We start from the raw sequence: 23,163 nt of genomic DNA on the forward strand, positions 1-23,163 counted from the left end.
TAATGCCCCGGGGACGAGATTAACAACAACTAGATGGAGAGTGTCTTTTTATAAATGATAGTAGCTCAACTTACTCGTATTTATTGTTGTGCGAGTGAATAGTGTATTTGTATCATAGACTGATAGTCACTTACGAGTATAATATATTGCATAAGGTGCAAAAAGTAAAAAATGCATTTAAAGGAAATATATTGTCTTGTATATGTACATATGTATTTTAATAATATGTTAAATGATTGACTGATTGACTGACTGACTTACTGTCTGACTGACTGATCGACTGATTGACTGACTTTTTTTAAATTTTTTATTGATGAATATTGGCAATATCGAACTCCATTGCTAACAATCCCTTTCCCCCCACCAGCTAACCATTAGGTAGAAACAGAAAGCGTATGAAGGGAAGTGGTGAAAATATGTAACATAATTGTAGCAACATACTGAAATAATTATACATAGTAATACATAAGAAGTACACATATAACACATATATCTGATAGCATACGCATAAATATAGCCGTATCGTATTATTAATAGTGAATTTATTGTACAGGGTGTTCATTTATATGGGTGCATATTACTACTTAAGTACGAGAATTATTTATGTCTAGACTGCTATTACTGTGGCGTCGAAGTCCCATATAAAGTTTATTGTGCTCACTTTCTGTCGCTTATTTTAGATTAATTTTAGGATAGATATTATTTTTCAAAACTTTTATACTTTTCTCCTAACAATTTATGAATAGGGGAAAGGGTTTATTAGTAATGCGGACTAATGGTCCCATTAGTAGCAAACCCTATCAGGTCGACCTCCACGCGGTTCCCCCTGGAGAGAGACTGTACAAAAGTCGATTGTTTGGGTACCTTTGTCCCATTCGTGTTTCAACCGTGAAGCAATTGTGTTTGCATGGCTTTGTTTCGGTTTGGAGGGTAGGATATAGCGTGAATTTACTGGGTACAGTGGAATAACACCTGAGTCCTTAGTAATGGCAACGCATAGGGGGTGTCATGGGCGAAACAGTATACTCTATTATGTCTATGGTACTGCTTATGTCTATAGGCGACGGTTACCACTTTTCATCAGGTGGCCGTCAGCTTGTTTGCCATTCTAAGTTGTATAAAAAAAAGTAAAAAAAACAGTTGTGATTAATACTTGTTGCATTCGTCATGATGGGTTAACTGATCTACCTTTTCATTCTCATCTATCATCTCACTGGTGCCCCGCCAGTGTATACCGATAGCGCAGGCGGGGTTATCATTCCATTATCATGCATTAAAAAAAATATGTATATTTCAATAACACAATTTGCTTTTTTATTGAGAGCATATAATGATTATCACGGAGCAGAGATTGGAGGACTATATTTAAAGCCAATTTCAAAAAAAGAGGGTATCTCAATTCGTTTGTATTTTTTTATGTTTGTTATCGTATTATTAATAGTGAATTCTTTTTTTTTTTTATCTGTATATGAGTCATTCATTTAAAATCGTCTAAAAATAAAAAAAATTGTTGACGACCCATTTTAGATTTTGGTGTAACTTTGAGGGACTTATTCTATGTCTAAGAATGAAATTACACGAATTTGATTTTTATAAGCGCTTGATTCCGCGCATTTAAATAAAAACTTCAAAATATGGATTTTTTTTAGCTAAATTAATTTTTCCTCAAAGTTTTTTCTTTTTGAAGATTATTCCATTATTGATTAATTCTTAGGTGAATAGATAGTATAAGTATACCAAATAATAATTTGCTCAATAAATACCTACCATTAGCGACATGTCTGAAAAGGCGTGTTTTTTAGTCATTTTTCCATCAGGTGGGCCGTCACTGTTTGTTTGCCATTCTAAGTTGTACACATAAAAAAAATCGACTTGAAAAAATAATTTTTAAAACTTTTATCGCATTATTCAGCCTATAAAATGAATTCTATGAGATAAAATTCTGAATGAAAGGTTCTAACCTTACTTTGGACGACTGCATTGCTTGTTTTGTTATTTTAATGTTTAGTGCCCAGCTGTTTTTTGACAGCAAAAATCCGTCAATTTTTTTTATGTTTTTCAGGTATGATTTTATTCCGAAAATTTATTTTATCTAGGTTCCTTATATAAATGAGTAAAGGTAAATTGATCTTCATAATTTGACTTTATCGCATTTGAAAGTAAATAATAGACTCCAGTAGCCATTACTAATAAGGTATTAATTATCATTTAAGTATATAATACAATATAAGACCGGATTCATGAAGAGTTTCAGTGGGAATGATTTACGGGAACTACATAGTTAGAAGCGGACAATTTCGCGGGAAACGGCTAGTAATTAATATAACCTGTTTAGAATTGGTGAAGGTATATAGTAAAGTAGAAGGAATTGTTCGGTTACCATTCCATTATCAATGCCATTAAATTAATATCATCCCAATCAATGGAAATGTACCTGCAGTGCGTAATTGATTTCAAATATCTTGGTCACATTATTGCAAGTACTTTGAAAGATGAACCGATACGACATCATAACCTTCAAGAAAAGAGTATATTCCTTTTTAAAAGGTCGGCAGCACACCTGTAATGCCTTTGGTGTTGTAGGTGATCATTAGCGGCGGTAGTCACTTAGCATCAGGTGAGCCGCATGCTCGTTTGCCTGCTGTGTTGTAAAAAAAAGTAGAAACACATAAAAAAAAAGAAAAAAAATCGAGAATCTTATTTTGGAATTCGTTTTGAAAAGAAATTCCAGTATTCCATTAAAATAACATTAGTGTGGCAAGTGATATCTCGACGGTAAATAGACGAGACGCTGTGAATACGAGCCGATAGCAGCGTGGTACTGCGACAGGGTACACGTCGCGGTGGTACGGACATATGGAATTTTTAACATTTAATTTTTACCAGAGGGAGAAAGTGGTAACCTATAGACATGAGCAATAAGTACCTCTGTCCCATTCGTGTTTCAACCGTGAAGCAGTTGTGTTTGCATGGCTGCGTTTCTTCTTGTCGTTCAATATGCTTGAATATGGCGTGAATTTTTTTACAGGGTACAGAGGAATAACACCTGCGTCCCCAGGAATGGCAACGCATGGGGGGTATCATGGGTGAAACAGTATACTCTGTTGTATCCATGGTACTGCTCATGCCTATAGGCGACGGTTACCACTATTCTAAGTTGTATAAAAAAAACATAGATTCATTATAATGCTAAATCCAATAAGTACATTTTAAAAAAAAGACTTTTAATTATCTGTTTAGGCAACAAAACCAGTTCAAGTTACAGCTTAACCGTAAAGTTTGCATCTAGTTTATGTTCTAATTTTCTTGTTGTTGTTCAATATGCTTGAATACCATTTTAATTTTTTTAATTCGTCACGATTTTTTTAATTCGGTTAATTGGCCTGCTTCGTCCTCACCTATCATCCTTCACTGGTGCGCCGCCGGTGTATACCGATAGCGCACCATACTATTAAAAAAAAAATAGTCCCGGTAGAAATTTTGAAAGATGGGATATGGTAATAAAATTACAGGATACAGAGGTATAACACCTTAGTCCTCAGGAATGGCAACGCATGAAGGGTATCATGGGTGACACAAAATACTCCATTATGTCCACGATACTGTTCATGTCTGTAGGCGACGGTTAGTACTTACTATCAGGTGAACCGTCAGCTTGTTTGCCATTTGAAATTTCATAAAAAAAGATATGACACAATAAATTGTGACGTCACTGTGTTGAGAAAAATAATCGTAGCCGTTCCACCTTAACCGATTCGTCTCTCCATTTACGCCCCGTCGCGTATAAACATAATATTAGCTCTACGAACATGTAATACGTTTAAAAATCACGAAAGGATCTTGGGCTTACAACGTGGGTTTGGCTTACCATGTAGATTGTCGATCGATACACGCCCCGCTGCTTTGTAGACACCACTCACTGTGATCTGTAAATCTAATTAGGAATATAAATATATTGGTATACGGACGGTTATACAGAGACCTGTATGTACCGGGGGAATCGGGGGGGATTGTTAGATTCACATTATCCCTCACTGGTGCCTCGCCGGTGTAAACCGATAGCGCGGGCGGGTTTACCATACCATTATCACCCATTACAAAACAAAACCAGCTCGGATGTATCTGGGGAAAAGGAATTGTTATTAATGGAGTCTAACTGACCTATTGCTAGCAATACACTCTATCAGATCGACCTCCACGCGGTTTCCCCTAGAAACCATCGTGGGTAATTCTAGTGGAATTCGTTATTATGGGCTGACTGACCTGCTTACATCGTCATCTATCATCCTTCACTGGTGCCCCGTCAGTGTATACCTATAGCCCAGGCAGGGTTACCATTTCATTATCATCCAATAAAAATAACCGATCCGGATGAAACTTTGACGGGCTTTATCCGGCGTTTCAATAAATAGTCCGGTCCTTATTCTTGTCTTAAATCAACTCACGAATTGTTTATTTAAAACTTGTTTACAAGAACGAGCGTGTATCGACTTTTTACGCAACTGCACAAAAAAGGAGTATAATTGTTTTTAGGGTTCACGTATGTGAGTTTATTCCGCCATGACTTCTAAGTGGTTGAGCAGTTTTGGATGTTTTTTCAATTTTCGTGTGATCCCAGCACCTCTACCTACCTCTTCCTTTCCCGTGGTGTCGTAAAAAACGAATAACAAGGCACTAGTGAGAGACAATAAAGATGGAAGCAAGTCTAACTAATTGGACAAGAATCAATCGCGATGGTTTCTAGGGGGAACCGCTTCTTTTACAGTCGACTGGATAAAATACATTCCTAGCAAGCAAGGGTTTTTAGACCCATTACTAGGAAACAACGCCTGCAATACTGGGAGTACTACGTGCGCGTTGCCGACCCTGAAGAAACCTTTTTACCTCTTTGTTGAAGAACTCCATACTGTAGTCTCTTAGAAAAGCTTGTATATATATGTATATATTTGGATGTATGTGTTTATTTATGTATGTGTATATGACTATGCTGTCACAGATATTATTTTTTACAGATAATTTTTTTTTTAACGCGCCACCTACCTATTTATGCTTTAATACCTTCTACCCAAAGATTGTCTGGAAGAGATTGCTTAGCAATAAGACCGCCTTTTGTTCTACACTATACTTATTGAAAATTGTTCAACAAATCCTGTTATGTTGGTGCAATAAAGTGTTAAATAAATAAATCAACCCCATAAAACCTAAACAGACCTCTTATAAGTCATGGCTGATCATGTAATAATATAGATTGCATTCTTCATTGTCGTAATAGTTGGAAGTAGTGTTTGAGGAGGGATTTTTCGAAGGATAATTTAGTTAAGAACTTTTTGAGATCAATAGCTATGGACAGCTCGTTGAGTACATGCTCGGAGTTTCTTTGCGCGATAGAATTCGAAATGAGGATATCTGCAGAACTAAAGTAACAGACATAGCGCGAAGGATAAGCTAGCTGAAGTGGCAATGAACTTGTCACATAGCTTAAAGAACTGTCATCTGATGGAGAAAAGGTTCTTGAGTGGCGACTCCATATGGGCGAATGCAGTGTAGGATGACTAGAGATGGGCAATCCACCCTTAAACTAGATGGGTGACGACGGTGAATGGAAATGTTTTTGGGTTTAAACCCCATAAACAGAATTAGTGGATGCTCATGGTTTGGGACGTTCCTATATGGCAGACAATATTCTATGCAGTACAGAATAAAAAACTTTTAATTTGATGTCCAGAAAGAGTGGACAGATACTGTCAGATTGAGTTATGAAGCGATGATGATTCGAATATTTGTCTAAACTGTTATGTTTTTAATTGGCAATCCTAAGGTATTTTTTTTTATACAACTTATAATGGTAAACAAGTTCTTTCAGTTGTACGGCCCATTTCTTTTGATGGAAAGTGGTAACGCTCGTCTGCCTATAGACTGATAGAATGAATCGCTAGTACCATGGACATAACATATTAGGGGCTCAATGCTGTTTCGCCCATGATATCCCTCCAAAAGTTTTCTTTGCGTTGCCATTCCATTGACAAACTTCAGTGTTGGCTTAAATTGTAGATAAACCCAGTAAATTCACGCCATATTCCACCCTTCAATACTGCGAAACACAGCCATGCAAACACAACTGCTTCACGGTTGAAACACGAATGCAAAAGACAGAGGAATCTCCACGCGATCGAGATTTTTGTTCAAAGTCTGACCAAAATCTGGTAAGGCTTTGGAATTAAACTTTGAGATCTCTTGAAAGGCATCTTCTCTAACTGTTAATATGCATTTTAGTTCATCCTTTATCTTGTAGCACAAGTTTTATTAACATTTTCTCCGCCTTTTAACAGTTTTTATTATATTTAATAAATTATATAAAGATATAAGTTATTTTGTATCTTTACAATATCTTGGCACAACAAGTTAAGGATATGTGCACAGCAACCGGGAACATTGGATATTTGAGTTTTGTTAATTGAATTGACATTTCTAGCGTTATCGGAAAAGTACGCGTCGCGTAACCCTTTTTCATTGGAATATTCCAGGCGTATTCAAACTTTTAACGTCAGTGTGTTGATATAAGAAAGTTTATTATTCCTTATTTCTTAAATTAGACCAGCCATCGCACTGAAGGTGTAAGTAACTACAAGCATTTAGTTCCTCATTTAACTCAAAACGCATTTCTCTATATATTTTATCTAAGTATTTTGTCGCTAAAGCTTTACGTATATTTTAAATTTTGGTTGCAATTTTTCGAAAAATTGTATCCAAACGGATGTTGCACCATCGATAATGGCGTCCCTGTTACAAATAAAGACTTTAACAGTTTTTTATATCATCGGTGTCTTAACTCAGCATTTATTGTAGTTTCGATGGAGTCAATAAAAGAATCATTTGTCTCTATCTCTGACAGTCCAGAACATTTTGTTTGGACGAGCTATCTTTTATAAGTTATACTTTTAAAAATTTTGGACAAGTGATAAGATGTTGAACATTTTGGCAGCATTATGAATTTGTAGGTTTACAAAGTAGCAGTTTCTCAGTTAGTGCTCCCATATGCGTAAATCTTTTTCCATTGAACCTAAAAAAATGAACGATGAAAGTTGGTCTGAGAAAAAAAATTCTAAATTTTTTTAATGATTTTTTTTTTAATTTTCAATAAATTTATTAAAAAAATAATAAAATAAATACAAAAAACGTCAGTTGTAAAAACGATTTGGATTAAACGCAGAAGTTTTTTTTTTTTATTTGTAAGAATTAGCATCGATAGGATACATGGATATTATTTAAAAAAAATATCTAGTACACATCTTAGGCTATCCACCATTATTATCCAATGACGACTCTCAGCTAACTTGTTATCATCAAAATAAACGTGGCAAAACTTTTATCCCAGTCGGTTGAAATGATGATAATTGATCAACGGAGAACATAGTACATCTCCATATAATAATAAAATAGTAATATTACATCTATTTACTTAAATTGTTATATATGATATAATTGTATCATTCAAAAATCCACTTACTTTTTAATTATTTCTTGTTAAGTATAAATATTATTTCAAAAGTCTTAATATGCTTTTTTTACTGCTTTTCCTACCTAACACGTTTCAAGTCACGTTACCAAGTCAGAGTAATGTGAACACGTTTGCATATTGTCGTCGCCTGTTTCAGCGTCGACGAAAGGGAATCCCCAGTCATAATGTATTGCATGCGTGGCGGTCTTACTTCAAATCCATAAACAAAGAGATAATTACAGAACTCGATACTAGATGGCGCTGTTTTTGTTTGAAGAAAGTTTGGAGGCTAAAATACATAGAATTTCATCAAACTTCCACAAAGAACAACATTTCTGTTTTTTCTAAGTCCGTATCTCTTCCGTATATTTCATAAGATATAAGCTTGGGCTACATTGTTATGCAACGTGATTTTGTCGCTGTCTTTCTAGCAGGGTTGACAGATATACGATTTAAATCTTACTCATACTATTATTTGTCTATTTTTTAATGTACGATCGTAAAGATTATGAAAAACAAAACCGACTTTTTTTTTATCAACATTTTTATATATTCACATCATCAGTCACATGCAACAATTTGTATCATAACTGTATTATTTATATAAATAACAGTTACTGACGATCGATATTTAAAGGGTATTGTTTTTGTGCTAAATATTTCATAAAAACGTTATTTAATACTTTGTGGATTATTAATTTAGTTGATAATCACTGGAAGTAAAATGGATGCTAATTTGAGAGATCAAGATCGTCGTATAAAACAGTTAATAAAAGAAAATCTACGTAAGTACTCTTTTTATACCTAGGTAGGTAAGAGTATAATAAACACAAAAGGTCTTAGATCGCGTGTGTTCGAAGCATTTATTCTAATTATTTAATTTAAAATTGTAGAAAGAAAAAAAATATTATGAGATCTCCAAATATATTTGGCGATTGAGACCCAGTGTCCAGATGATACCCAGCGTCGTCGCAACAAAGAAAAAAACGAGGATAAAGTAAAAGAAAATTTACTGAAAGAAGAAACAAACTGTTCTAAATGCTTAATTTATGGAGCAGGATAAAAGAAATGAGTACGGACTGTTAGTGGCTCAAGAATTTAAATATATACGGCCATGTGTACAGTTATGAAAAATTTTAAATATCTACGGGAAGCAAAAGGCCAACATGTTGATCAACTGCAACATGAAAACACTGAAAATTAATTACTTTCATTTTATTATATATAGATTTTTAAAATTTCCTGAAATATTATTAGTTAACGTTTTATTTAATATTGTAGAATTGATCAATACAATTTATAAAAATAATTTATTGGTATTACTTAATATTTTCAAAAAAATTAAAAACCTATTTTTTTGGGTGATTATGGGAGTTTATGGGTGTTTATTGGGTTTTTACCAAAGCACCGGGTTTAAACCCGGTGCTTTGCCCATCTGTAAGGATGACTTCTCACTAGATGACGACGAATGGAAATGTGTTCCAGAGAATTAGTGGATGCTGGTGGTTTGGGACTGTTCCTTATGGCAGTCTATGCGTGAGGCCTATGTCCAGCAGTGGACAGATACCTGATATGAAGATGATGATTAATTTAGCTACTTATTTTTAATTGGCAATCCTAGGTTTTTTTTATACAATTTATAATGGTAAACAAGCTGACGGCCCACCTGATGGAAAGTGGTAACCGTCGCCTATAGACATGTGCAGTACCATGGTATTATATAGTTACTGTTTAATATATGCCATTTGATTCAGTTTATATATATTTATATTCGAAACACAGCCATGTAACAATTTCATTGAAACACGAATGAGACAAGGTACCCACGCAATCGAGTTTTGCAATGTAAGGCTTTTTAGGCAAACTGGATGCATTTTAGTTCATCCTTTATTTTCAAGTTTCATTAACATCTTCTCCGCCAACAAGTTTTAAGTTATATTTAATAAATTATATAGAGATATAATTATTTAATTTACTTTGATGCCTGGGAAATTAGAAATTTATGTGTGAATGATTTTACGCGTCGCGTAGCCCCATTGATTTCAGGCGGTCATTGTGTTATAAATCTTATATCTTCCTAAATATAATTTTAGATATAATACTTGTCATTATATAAAAGCTTTTAATAAATTAACCAACCGGATAAAGACTTTAACAGCTTTTATGGAATAAAAGAAGTTCTTTGTTTCGATGGCTTAAGTCAACTCCACTCGAACTCGGAAAAGTATTTGTTTGCAAGCCCTTTTCAAGTTATACATTTAAAAAAAGAAGGCTATTGACTTTTTTAATCGGTTTAAAAAAGTAGCAGTTTCTCAGTTTGTCTGTATTTTCAATTGACTTCGAAAAGAAAAAAGTTGTAAATTCGATTATAGTTTTTTTTTATTATCTCAGCTCATAACTCCGTCAGTTTAAAACGATTTGGAATGTTATTATTATTTTAAAAGAATATAGCATATAGAAATGGGCAGCAGTGACCCTTTCAAAATAATACCCAAGTCTAACTGCAACCATCAACCTGCCTGCCAAGTGTAGCCACTTGTGGTAGTCACTAGTGGCAAAACTTTCTTTTACTGTAAAGGACAGTTAACGGCTGATATGATGATGATGATGATGATGGTGCAATGAAGAACTAGTTTTCCATATTAAAATGTATAGTAATTTTATAATATTTACTTAGATTTTATAGATAGAGCATCCAGCCACAAAAACTTTTTGTCAACTAATTGTCAAATTAGCTGACTCGTTTTTTATTAGTATTTTATATATTTGTTTACGCCTACAATGTATCTTGACGTATTATTTAATAAATAAAATGAGAGATTAAGCATTAAAAAGATGCAGAAATTATTAGACACAATAAATATAGAAATTATAAAGGAATCACTCATAACTATTTATCACGCAAAATTGTATGAAAAAGTTGACAAGTTTTCTCGAAGCATTTCTTTGGAAACACTTTATCATATATAATCTATATATATATATATATATATATATATATATATATATATATATATATATATATATATATATTATTGTTTGAATTTGTAAATTACATTGTTATTGTATTTATAAATATTATGAGCAATGTTAGAGATCTCTTCCATCAAGCCAATAAGTTGGAAAATGTCGTTAGCGGGGCAGCTGAAGTGCTACAACTATTATGATTTAGAATACATAAACAAATATACAGTTAAAAAAATTCTACATAAATACATATACTATAAATAAATATAATACCTGCTTATATAATAAATGTTAAAATAAGTGAATATACTACCTACAATAGAAATTTAGTTGAATGATTTTAAGGTTTGACAGTTCAATTAGAAAATATTAATTAATTAAACATAATAAATTGGTATTCACCTTTGGCAATGAAGAATTTTGTTAGGATCATCACTGAGGGCACTGCTATGTTATTACAACCATTAGTTTGGATGCTAAGTGCCGAGTTTCATTAATTAAGGCACGTCTATTTTCAGCTGAGGGATAATGACTTTGCTATTTACCTGCACAATAGTTGTGTAATGCGGGTTTGCTTGCATGAATTGGAATAAAAAGTAGTCCAGTACGTTTTAAGTTAAAAGAAGTCTGTTTAAAAAAATATTATAAATGATAGTTTATTCGATTATAGTAGTACAACCAGTTATTTTGATTTAATTTAATTATATAATTTTAACTACGTATTCTGAATTCAATTATTGTTATATTTTAATTTAACCATAAATTAATTTAACCATATAATTGTAAATACGCATTCTGAATTCAATTATTGTTATATTTTAATTTAACCATATAATTGTAAATACGCATTCTGAATTCAATTATTGTTATATTTTAATTTAACCATAAATTAATTTAACTATAAATTAATTTAACCATATTAGTAAATACGCATTCTGAATTCAATTATTCTTATATTACTGATATAAGAAAATTATTACTAGATGATGTCTAGATGAGGTACATAGGTGATAATTAAGGGAAAATTATGGAAATATGATAATGGACTTGGTAAGAGTAATAGAAATCAGAACAATAATATTTAGAAAGTTTGTGTCTGTCTATCAGTACGTAACATACTTCTGAAATCCATGTGCACGAGTTAGCGGGCAAAGATCTAGTTTTCAATAAAATGTGTGTCATTAAGTCGTTGATCAGTGTGTGTGTATGTGTATATAAGTGTGTGTGTGTTCATGATTGAAGCAGTTTTTTTTTGCAGCAATATGTTATATCTACTTTATATTATTATATAACCTGTAGTGTTCGTCTTAAAAGCTTTATAGCCTGTGCCACGATTCCGGTCTCTATAGCTCAGTGCTCTCAGCTAAGAGATAAATTATGACCGACAGTTTTATTTTACTGTGATAAATAGACTATAAACATTTAGCATTGCATAGACAATGCAACCTATTTTTTTTTATACAACTTAGAATGGCAACAAGCTGAAGGCCCACCTGATGGAAAGAGGTAACTGTCGTCTATAGACATGAGCAGTACCATGAATATAACAGAGTATACTGTTCCGCCCATGATACCCCTCATGCTATGTCATTCCTGATGACTCAGGTGTTATTCCTCTGTACCCTGTAAATTTACTGCCATATCCCACCCTTCAAACCGAAATACAGCCATGCAAATGCAACTGCTTCACAGTAGAAACACGAATGGGACAGAGGTACCCAAGCAAACGACTTTTGTACAAAGTATCCCTTTGGTGTGCCGGTTTGTTTGTATATTTAGAACTTTTATGCCTGCATAACATAAAACAAAATCGATTCCCGCTGTCTGTATGCTTAGATCTTTTAAACTACGCAACAGATTTTAATGCGGTTTTTATCAATAGATAGAGTATGTAATATGACGATACTTGTTCAAGATGTTGGAAGAAATCAAATCGACTGCAAGCTTTCATTGAAAATTAATAACGAAAAGCTTTTTATAATTATTTTTGTTCTCAAAATTATACCAGAAGTGTTAATGAAATTTTTACACGTGTTTTTCGATACGGCTAACAACAAGTGTGTGTTAATTAACAAAGTTCACGTCGTAATTGGGTAGCGTTAAAGTACTTAAGAATACGTAACGTTTGTGTAACTGTTTTTGTCACTTCACCTATGTAACTTTTTTGTAATGAAACTTTTATGAATTTTTAATTGGCTAAATAAACAGTTTATAAACTACGTAATCTCAATTTACCTTACTTGTCATATAAACAAGTTTGAAACATGATTTCGGCTCTAAACATTCGAATTCAGATTGTATTTAGATATCTTGATATCTCTTGGCAATAATCCATCATTTGATTATTTATTTTTAACACTAGCTTCTTCCTTCGACTTCGTATGTTTTATTGGAATATATTAATTGATTACGATGAAAATGTAACCTACGTTCTTTGGCATTACAAATACTGTTACAATACCAAATTTGAAGTCGACTTTATTTACAATATAATTCAATAAAAAATAAATAAATCTTTATTAAGTATTAATATTTTTTTTATCATATTAGCTGTTAACTATCCACTGCTGAACATAGGCCTACCCCCATAAAGGGAGTTTTGCCAGTAGTTGCCACACTTGGCAGTAGGTTTGGTAACCCAAGTTAGGCTTCTGGTGATGTTTTAAAAGAGACGTTGCTGCCCTTCTCTCGTCTATAAAAAAAGGAAGGAATGGGCCACCCATTTTATTCCTGGATCATTCTCTCGTCTATACAAAAAGCAAGGAGTAGCCCATTCTATTCCGGGGCCATACAGTATTTTTTTTGTGTGCATATTGTTAACATTTATAATCTGTATCATTCTTTAAATAGAACGATAAAGAGTAATAAATGAATCATTCGTTCAATCAACATTGTGAATGAACGACTCGAACGATATGCAAATATTTCATATTTTTTTTTTATAACACAGGGCAAACAAGCATGCGGCTCACCTGATGGTAAGTGACTACCGCCGCCTATGATCACCAACAACACCAGCGGCATTGCAGGTGTGCTGCCGGCCTTTTAAAAAGGGATATACTCTTTTCTTGAAGGTTATGATGTCGTATCGGTTCGGAAATACTGCTGCTGGAAGTTGATTCCAAAGAATGGTTGTGCGTGGAAGAATAAAAAGGTATAAAAATGATTAAAATAACCTATGTGTATATGTCGAGCAATGGTTCAGACATGAGTTGTGTCTACAGTATAGAAGATAGATAGATAGATAGATACTCTTTATTGTTTCCTCCAAAAGATTACAATAGTAAACTTATTATAAATATAAATAATTACAAGAAATAATCACAATGAGAAAACAATGGGCGACCTTATCGCTAAGAGCGATCTCTTCCAGGCAACCTTTGGATACTACATTATGTTTATTTAATATACGGGAAAATAGGGATAAACGGAGCGACAAAAATGTGGGCCGACAACATTGTGGGCGACTCACTTTTCTCGGTCGGTGAGCTCGGATTCTCTAGGGCACAGAGGTACCAAGATGTTTATTTATAGATGATAATGGAATGGTAATATTGTCTATGCTGTTGGTGTACACTGGTGGGGCACCAATGAGAGATGAGGTCAGGGAAGTTGACTCATCGTGACAAATTCACTGGTTATTAGCTACGATGGTTTCTTGTGGCCTACGTAGAGGTGGATATTTTAAGGTATATTGCTGGCAATAGGGCTATCAGTTCCCACTATGGTATCAAGATTGAGAATCTAAGAAACCGCTGTTTTAGAGTAACGCATAAAATAACAATAAATTTATTAAAACTGTAAAAAATTTATACAAACAAACCTATAAAAAGTTACATAGCTTGAAGAATTGATAATCGATGGGGAAGAAAGTTTCTTGAGTGGCGACCCCGTACAGGCAAACGCAGTGTAGGACGAGCCCCCACTAGATGGAGTGACGACCTGAAATATATTGCAGGGAGTCAGTGGATGCAGGTGGCTCAGGACCGCTCTTTATGGCAGTCTATGGGTGAGGCTTATGCCCAGCAGTGGACGGATAATGGCTGAAATGATGATTTGATCATTTTCATCATCACATTAGCTATTATTTACCCATTGTTAAACGTAGGTATCCACCATAGACTATTTATTAAAAAAAATTTATGATACTTAAAATGCCAAATAAGCTGACGGCCCATCTGCTTCAATGTAATAACCGTCACAAACTATAAAGAATATACTGTGACGCCCATGTTACCCCTCATACAGTTATATTTCGTGTGAGCTCGTTCATTCCATTATCTGGTTTTGTTGCGGCTTCGTGTCCTTCACCTCGGATGCTCGCCAAAGATATTATCGATTTAGATAACACTCTGTCCACTGCCAAATTGTGTATGTGCAAAAGAATATTCTTCAATAAATAGATAGATAGATAGATAGATACTCTTTATTGTTTCCTCCAAAAGATTACAATAGTAAACTTATTATAGATATAAACAATTACAAGAAATAATTACAATGAGAAAACAATGGGCGACCTTATCGCTAAGAGCGATCTCTTGCAGGCAACCTTTGGATGGAGAGGAGTAATTATAAACAGTTTGATCGGAGGCACGATGAAAGTTCTAAATTACAATAGTAAACTTATTATAAATATAAACAATTACAAGAAATGATCACAGACATGTGAATGGATCATTATTTTTAACCGGTGCAGTGAAAAAATTAAAATTTTCGCTGGAGGGAGAATCGGAAACTATTATTAATCGACTTTAAAATAGGAGGAGGTTTATTTAAAAAAAAAATTTATTTTTATACAACTTAGAATGGCAAACAAGCTGACAGCCCACCTGATGGAAAGTGTTAAATGTCAGCTAATGCCAAAATAAATGCATTTATTAATGAACGAAACATTTATTGATTGAACATTGTGATCATATTGATAATATTTGACTCGACGCTCTATCTAGAAGGATGTTAATATCATAGACTTAAATTATATAGATGGAGTGTCTTTTTTTACAATTTAAAATGGCAAACAAGCTGACGGCCCACCTGATGGAAAGTGGTAATCGTCGCCTATACATATGAGCAATACCATGGACATAACAGAGTATACTGTTTCGCCCATGATACCCCCCATGCGTTGCCATTCCTGAGGACTCAGGTGTTATTCCTCTGTACCTTGTAAATTCACGCCCTTCAAATCATGCAAACACAGCTGCTTCACGGTTGAATCACGTATGAGACAGAGGTACACAAGCAAACGACTTTTGTACAAAGTCTCTCTCTGGTAAAACTCTGTCTCTGGCAAAACTGTCTATGCAAATAATTCGCCAAAGATCCAAGATTGTGTTCTATGAAAAAAAACCGACTTCAAAAATAGCAATATCTGTGATTTTGATTTAAAAACTAAACTAATGAACAGAAAACGTTGACAAAATGTCTATGGAATAATCTAGAAAAAATATCCTTTTTTAGATATAAAAAAAAAAAGAATTTTCTATTTGTCCATAGCTTAAAGAGTTTTGAGAACGATAGTTGCAAATATAAAAAGGAAACGGCTGGTGGAAACCTCTGGTGACCAGAAGGCTGGCCTATACTTTGGTCAACGCATTTCCATTGCTATTCAAGCGTGGAAACGCAGCAAGTATCCTAGGCACCCTACCAGCTGGCAGCGATCTCAAAGAAATTTTTTATCTTTAAATATTTTTTTAATTACTTGTTCTTAATATTTATAGCACCTAGATGTTAATTCTAAATATATCAAACTGAGAACTCCCTCATTTTTAGAAGTCGGTTAAAAATATAGTCCTCCAATCTCTGCTCCGTGATAATCATTATATGCCCTCAATAAAAACGCAAATTGTGTTATTGAAATATTCATACATTATTTATGAGATATTACCAGGGGGAGACTTTGTACAAAAGTCGATTACTTGGGTACCTCTATCCCATTCGTGTTTCAACCGTGAAGCAGTTGTGTTTTTATAGCTGTGTTTCGGTTTGAAGGGTGGGATATGGCGTGAATTTACAGGGTACAGAGGAATAACACCTGAGTCCTCAGGAATGCCAACGCATGGGGATATCATGGGCTAAACAGTGTATTCTGTTATGTGCATGGTACTGCTCATGTGTATAGGCGACGGTTACCACTTTTCATCAGGTGGGCCGTCAGCTTGCTTGCCATTCTAAGTTGTATAAAAAAAAATTACTTGTACAGCTTTATGGCATAGAAATAAAGTTAACAAGTATAGTATAGCAGTGGGTAATATAATATATAGCATCTATATATTATAGTTACAATAACTATATACTGGGGGCCTACCATGAAATGCAATTTCAAATTTTCGGACTCAATTTCGCGTCTTTGTTCGTACCTAAATCGACCCAGTAAATGGAGCTTAACGTTTCATTCATCATAAATCCTATCCTAATTAGTCCAGAGGAACGATATTTTAATATTTTTAAAAATTTTAAACGGCATGTATTATGTAATTTAACATCAAATTTCTATTTCGTTCGTCCCCGAAATTTCGGAAAATATTTCGTGGTAGGCCCTCTGGTCCCATAATGAATCTTTCTAGCATAGAGTTATGGAATTCATTGCCTGTTGTCATTAGAAGTACAAAATCCATCGATGCTTTCAAACGACAAGTGAAAGATTATCTTTTCTCTATCTGATTGTTTCTTCATTGCAAACATTGCCATTCTTTATTTATGTATTTATATAATTATTTATTTTATGATAGTTTGTTTTCCTTGTGCCTATAATTATGAATATATATCCTAGTATTAGGTACATATATATATAATTGAATTCTGCTTTTTTTTCTGTGGAAGAAATATTATTTCGAGGAGAGACACGTGCAGACTATATTTATTGTACGGCTATGGTGTCTGCCCACACGGCAATTAATAGGATCCAATAATAATATGTTAATGTCCTCGTTTTACGAACTGCGTCCACTTTACGACAGACGTAAACGCTCGCCCCTCGGACTTCGTCGAGATTGTGTGTGTTGGCGTTGATTCAATTGTTATTTTATTTGCCATTCTTCTCGATTGTACTAGATTTAAATGTAAAGTAAGATGTTCTAATTCTGTATAATATTAATATATATAAAATACATATAAAATAGTTACACACATTTTGTAAAAGTTTTGGTTAAAGGGGAACAAATAGAAGTGGGTAGGTAGCGCAAGAGTGAATTAACATATTTTTTGTGCATAATACAAAATCCTATAATGCACAAAAATATCAAATAAATATAATTTATTAATCACTATAACAATATATATATTTTAGGACATTTTTTGTCAATTATCCATCTAGATCAACTGCAAAATCGAAGTCTCTAGAGTCATTTTTTTTGCAGATCAAAATGGCGACTGAACAAGCGCAACTGGCGGGGGCCACGACCCCCGGGGCGGACAGCACCGCGGACCCCACGCAGGCGGTGACCCCCGCCCCACGCAAACAGGCGCGACCAAGAGGCAAGCCGCAACCAGAACGACCCAAGAGAAGCTTGCTATGTTTAGGGCTGGAGAACCCGTTTAGGAAGTTATGTTATGATATTGTGGAGTGGAAGTATCCTTTTAAATATAACACCTTAGTCCTCGAGGACAAAGTATAATGACGCTATGACATGATGCTGTTCATGTTTATTGGCAATTAGCACTTTCCATCAGGTGGTCCTTGAGCTTATTTTCATTTGTAGTTACAAGAAAAAAAAAATAAACAGACAGCTGTTACAAATATATCTATCATAACCAAAAATGTAGGTAACACTGATTGCTAGATATAGAGTAAATAAAAAAAAAAACAAACTACACAAACACGATACGAGAAGGCGCCAAAATAAAATCCAGGCACTTTACTTAATCTATGATACAAATGGTGTACTGAAAAAATAGTCTTATTTGAATTTAGAACATGCCAATTCTATCTTTTTTCTTTTGGCGCCATTTTGTTAAATGAGTTATTACAAAGAAAGAAATTAAATAGCAAGATAAAAACGTATGACTATATATATTAAAGTTTGTATGTTTTTATTATAATCCGAGGTTTTCATATGCAAATAGTGCAGAAGAGTTGTCTGTAATGTATAAGTTATTTATACTTGCGTTTGAGGTACTTATTATGCTAAAGATTCCTTTATAGAACCTTTTTTTTTCAATGTAATTTCCTTAATTCGCATGATGCCAGACCATTTGAATATATGATATTGACGACTATATTTGCCAATTGTATAGCTCTAGCAGTGTTCACGCCATATCCATTTGGGGATACGAATAATACTAATCAAATATTGGTAAGTATAATTAAGTTTTATTGAATGAATGAATGAGTAAATTTTTATTTGCATCATGACAGCATATCTTTACTAATATTGTAAATGAGAAATTTTACTTGATTGTTATTTTATAGCAGCTTACCTGCTTAAACATCAGTATTATCGTCATCTGGGACGTCAGCTTGTTTGCTAAGTTGTATAAAAGAACTAATTAGTAAGAAATTTGGTATATAATATAATATGACGTAAAGAACTCATTTTTACCACGGCTAGTCAACATATCCTGGCCACATGTTAAAGCTAGTCATAAAATAAATATCTGTTTAATTGAATATAATCCATGGATCCATGTAGTGAACTACATAGTATAAAACAAAGTCGCTGTCGCTGTCTGTCCGTCCCTATGTATGCTTAAATCTTTAAAACTACGCAACCGATTTTGAAGCGGTTTTTTTTTAATAGATACAGTGATTCAAGAGGAAGGTTTATTATATAATACATGCATAATATTGTAGAGAAACACTGATAATTTTAGAGGTTTCTAATGTAATGTTGTAATGTAATGGGGGGCCGGCGACGCTATTTAGTATTAGCATTGCACCCGTGCGAAGCCGGGGCGGGTCGATAGTAAATTATATTAATATAAACTATTATTATTATATTTTTATTGTAAACCGTGGAACGATCGGCTCTAGGCTAGCTCGCTACACCTACTACGTTACAGATTTTTGAAATTATCAAATTTCGATTAGAGGTAATGAATGAATGAGTATATTACCTACATAAATTAATGACCTACATAAATTTCATGGAAATGACGTTGCAAATTCGAGTTAAGCAAGAGACGTTGTTGCATTAGCGCGTGGTACTACATTTTTGTTCGGTACAGCGCATGATGCATAAACGCTCGAGGGGCTAATAATAATTTCTATTAATTAATTAATTAATCAATATTTATTGTGTAGACATTCTTTTTATATTCCTGATGTATTACTTATTATACATACATACATATCTGTCACGCCTGTCTCCTATTAGGGTAGGCAACAATGGAACGCCAAATGCTTCGATTCAAACAAACCTCTTTCGCTTCTTCCACATTCATCAATCTTTCCATATACGCTCGCCGGTTACGGGTACTTTTAATTTTACCGACATCTCCATTCATTCTTGCTCGATAAATCTCTTTCGTAATTCTTCTTTTATCCATCCTCTCTAAACGGCTAAATCAACGCAACATTCCTTTTTCGATTTTTGTCACTACATCGTCTTTCAGTCCACACTTCTCTCTAATCACACTGTTTCTTACTCTATCTTTTAATGTAATACCACACATTCTTCTCAAAGCTCTCATCTCTTTTTATTAATAGTCTTACTGCATTATACATTTATTAGTTAATTAAAAAAAAAACACTCTGTGTCAGACTTGCACTACGAAGGTTTTGTATCCAAGAAGTATTATCAATAAATACAAAATTATTCCATCAAGGGCAGAGTGCCAAATAAAAAAGTTAAAAATATCTAGCTCTCTGTTATTATATATATCTTTTGTTTCCTGCACATTTCTTTCTTCCTTCCTTCCTTCCTTCCCTCGAACTCGTCTCATGCTCGCTAGTTCCGGAGACTCTTGATTCTTACGTCGAATAGAACACGGTCTATTTACGGTTTAGTTAATTTAGTTTAGATCTCCTCTGGTATCTACAGGCACTGTTGCATGCTATCACTGTTTTGTTAACTTTATATCTGTGTGTTAAAAAGGGAGTAAAAGAGAGAGAGAGAGGTAAAATCTGTCGTTTTCAAAAATTGAGATTTCTTCAGATCTGTATTTGTTTTTCTTTTTTACAGGAAAAAGTAGAGTGGATATTTATGGTAATATTCACGGGAGAATGTTTCATGAAGATCATAGCTTATGGGTTCCTGTTCCACCCAGGAGCGTATTTGAGGAATACATGGAACAGTTTGGATTTTACGATAGTCACTATTGGGTAAGTTGAATTTTGTCAAACATTAATCAATTATTTGAATAAATATAAGTATTTAATTACATAATTTTATAAAATTATTAAGCTCAGCTTTTTTTTATTTTATTTTTTTAGAAATACCACGAAAGTGATAAACAAGCATACAGCCTGTCTAATGGTAAACGGGGACTGTAGTTTATGAACGTCTGCAATACTAGGGGAGTCACGTGTGTATTCCCGACCCTGAAGAAACTTTAATATACCCTTTTTGAAAACCCCCAAAAATAGTCTCTTGGGCAAACCTCGGCAAGGACCTCATTACACAGCTTGAGCGTTCGCTGGAGAAAATTCCTTTAAAACTGCACTGTACTTGATTATTTAGCTTCAAGCGTGTAAGGATGAATTCTCTGTCGATGGTGACCGGTGTGATGGTAAAAATACCTGTAGGTATCATTTCAGACGATTCCTTGTTTGAAATGATGTCCAGTTACTTGTAAATGGGTCAAGCAAGACCCTCGTCCAACTTCGATGGACCTTTCAACTGTTCAACTTCGATTCCCTAGACAAGCCGATGCGAAATATAAAAGAAGCATTTTATAAAATAATTTCTGGTGACATCAACTTTTTGAAGACTCGAAATTAAAAATTGCATGGAAATTAGACAGCAATTATACTTAGAAAATAACTTGGCTATTATGGCTAATATTTCTCAATATTATTAGGCGTACAAATAAATTTTTATTTCATCTTCATGTCTCAACGGCTGATCATCATCATTATCTCAGCCACAGCTGAATATAAATCTCTCCCATAGACTGTCTTTGCCATTGTGAGGATATTGCTAGTAGTTGTTACGCTTGGTAGGCGGATTAGTAACTGCAGTTAGGCTGGAGGGGAAGGGATTGTTAGTAATCTCTAATAGGGTCTAATAGCCCCATTACTGGCAACATACCGTCTCAGGTTGACCTCCACGCGGTTCCCCTTGGAAACCATCATGTTTAATTCTAGTCGAATTCCTCATGGTGGGCCAACTAACCTGCATTCATTCCCACCTATCATCTTCCACTGGTGCCTCGTCGGTGTATACCAATAGCGCGGGCGGGGTTACCAATCCATTTTCACCCATTAAAAAAAAAACTGCAGTGCAGGCTTTGGTGATGTTTTTAGAGGGATGCTACTGCTCACCCCTTAACCGTTAAGTTCCATTAGTTGCCTTTTAGGACACCCACGGGAAAGGAAGAGGTGGCCAATTCTATGGCGGGACTACACGCCGGTTTTTTTATTTATTTTCTAATAAACCAGAGAGAGATTTTGTATAAAAGCCATCTGCATTGGTACTTCTGTTCCACTCGTATTTTTGCCGAGAAGCAGCTGTACTTGCATGGCTGTGTTTCGATTTAAAGAGTGGAATAAGGCAGTGAAATTATGGGGTACCTTATAGTCTTCAGAAATGACAACAGTTGCATCTGTCCTGTAATATTCATTTACTATTCATGTGTATAGGCAACGGTTACCAATTTCCATCAGGTGGGCCGTCAGCTTGTTTGCCATAATAAGTTGCATAAAAAAAAAGGTTTTTTAAACGCGTCAAGAATAACAAATTCTGTTCATTGTCACACTATAAGTAAACAACGCATATTCTGTTACAAAATATTACCCACTGTTAACACTTATAGAACAAGATTCTTAAAAAAAAGATATAAATTTCCCTGGCCGTGTATAGATTTTAAAAATAACAGCGTAATGGCGCGGTTTACATGGCAAGAACGTAAACTAATATTACCTGCTCATTTAATTCATCTAGGTTTCTGAAAACCAAAATGTTTTACGTTTCTTACTTTTTATGAATGAGATATTTATCAAGTTTATATATTTTTAAGATTTTTTTTTATAAGTACTAGAACTATACTGTTTTCTCTATTTATTTTATTTATTCTTTATTGCACAATAAAACTTTGTACAAGTGGCGAGCTTAACGCCATATGGCATTCTCTACCAGCTAACCGTTAGGTAAAAACAGAAAGCGTATGAAGGGCAGATGTGGTGAAAAATATGTGACATAATTGTATCAACATACTGAAATAATTATACATAGTAATACATAAGAAATACACATATAACACATAAATACTACTTATAATATTTAAATTTAAACTTATATGTATATATATATACAAAACTATGGTAAATATTATGAGATATAGTAACTATTGAGGAACCTGTAACGTACATTGCCCGCCGGCAATTAATTTTATTTTTATTTATTTATTTACAAGAAACATGGTAAGTATATATATGTTACAATAAGTATATTTCGCCATAAGTAGGCATGCAAATATTAAAACTTAAAAAGAATAAATAAGTCAAAAAAATTAATGCTTCTTTCCACTCAGGGTTTGCTGGAAGAGAACTCTTACAGAGTTAAGCTCGCCTGTTGTACATCTTTGTTTAATATATTCAA

At 33.9% G+C, this 23,163-nt stretch overlaps 1 protein-coding gene across 8 annotated transcripts in view; it reads left to right on the top strand.

Moving 5' to 3' along the window:
- LOC113521049 (muscle calcium channel subunit alpha-1-like) overlaps nt 1-23,163 on the top strand; it is a 96,006-nt gene that overhangs the window by 28,092 nt on the left and 44,751 nt on the right. For all 8 annotated transcript variants that reach the window (XR_008252851.1, XM_052894993.1, XM_052894987.1 and 5 more), the window contains exons 2-4: nt 17,824-18,035; nt 18,654-18,759; nt 20,587-20,726. Coding sequence is in view for 7 of the 8 variants with exons in the window: in XM_052894993.1 (XP_052750953.1) it covers nt 17,824-18,035; nt 18,654-18,759; nt 20,587-20,726 (458 nt within the window). In the remaining variant the exon portion in view is untranslated. The remainder of the gene's footprint in view (nt 1-17,823; nt 18,036-18,653; nt 18,760-20,586; nt 20,727-23,163) is intronic.

This window comes from Galleria mellonella, unplaced genomic scaffold (assembly GCF_026898425.1).
Source record: "Galleria mellonella isolate WM207_F2 unplaced genomic scaffold, CSIRO_AGI_GalMel_v1 utg261, whole genome shotgun sequence".
In the NCBI taxonomy this organism is placed as follows: domain Eukaryota; kingdom Metazoa; phylum Arthropoda; class Insecta; order Lepidoptera; family Pyralidae; genus Galleria; species Galleria mellonella.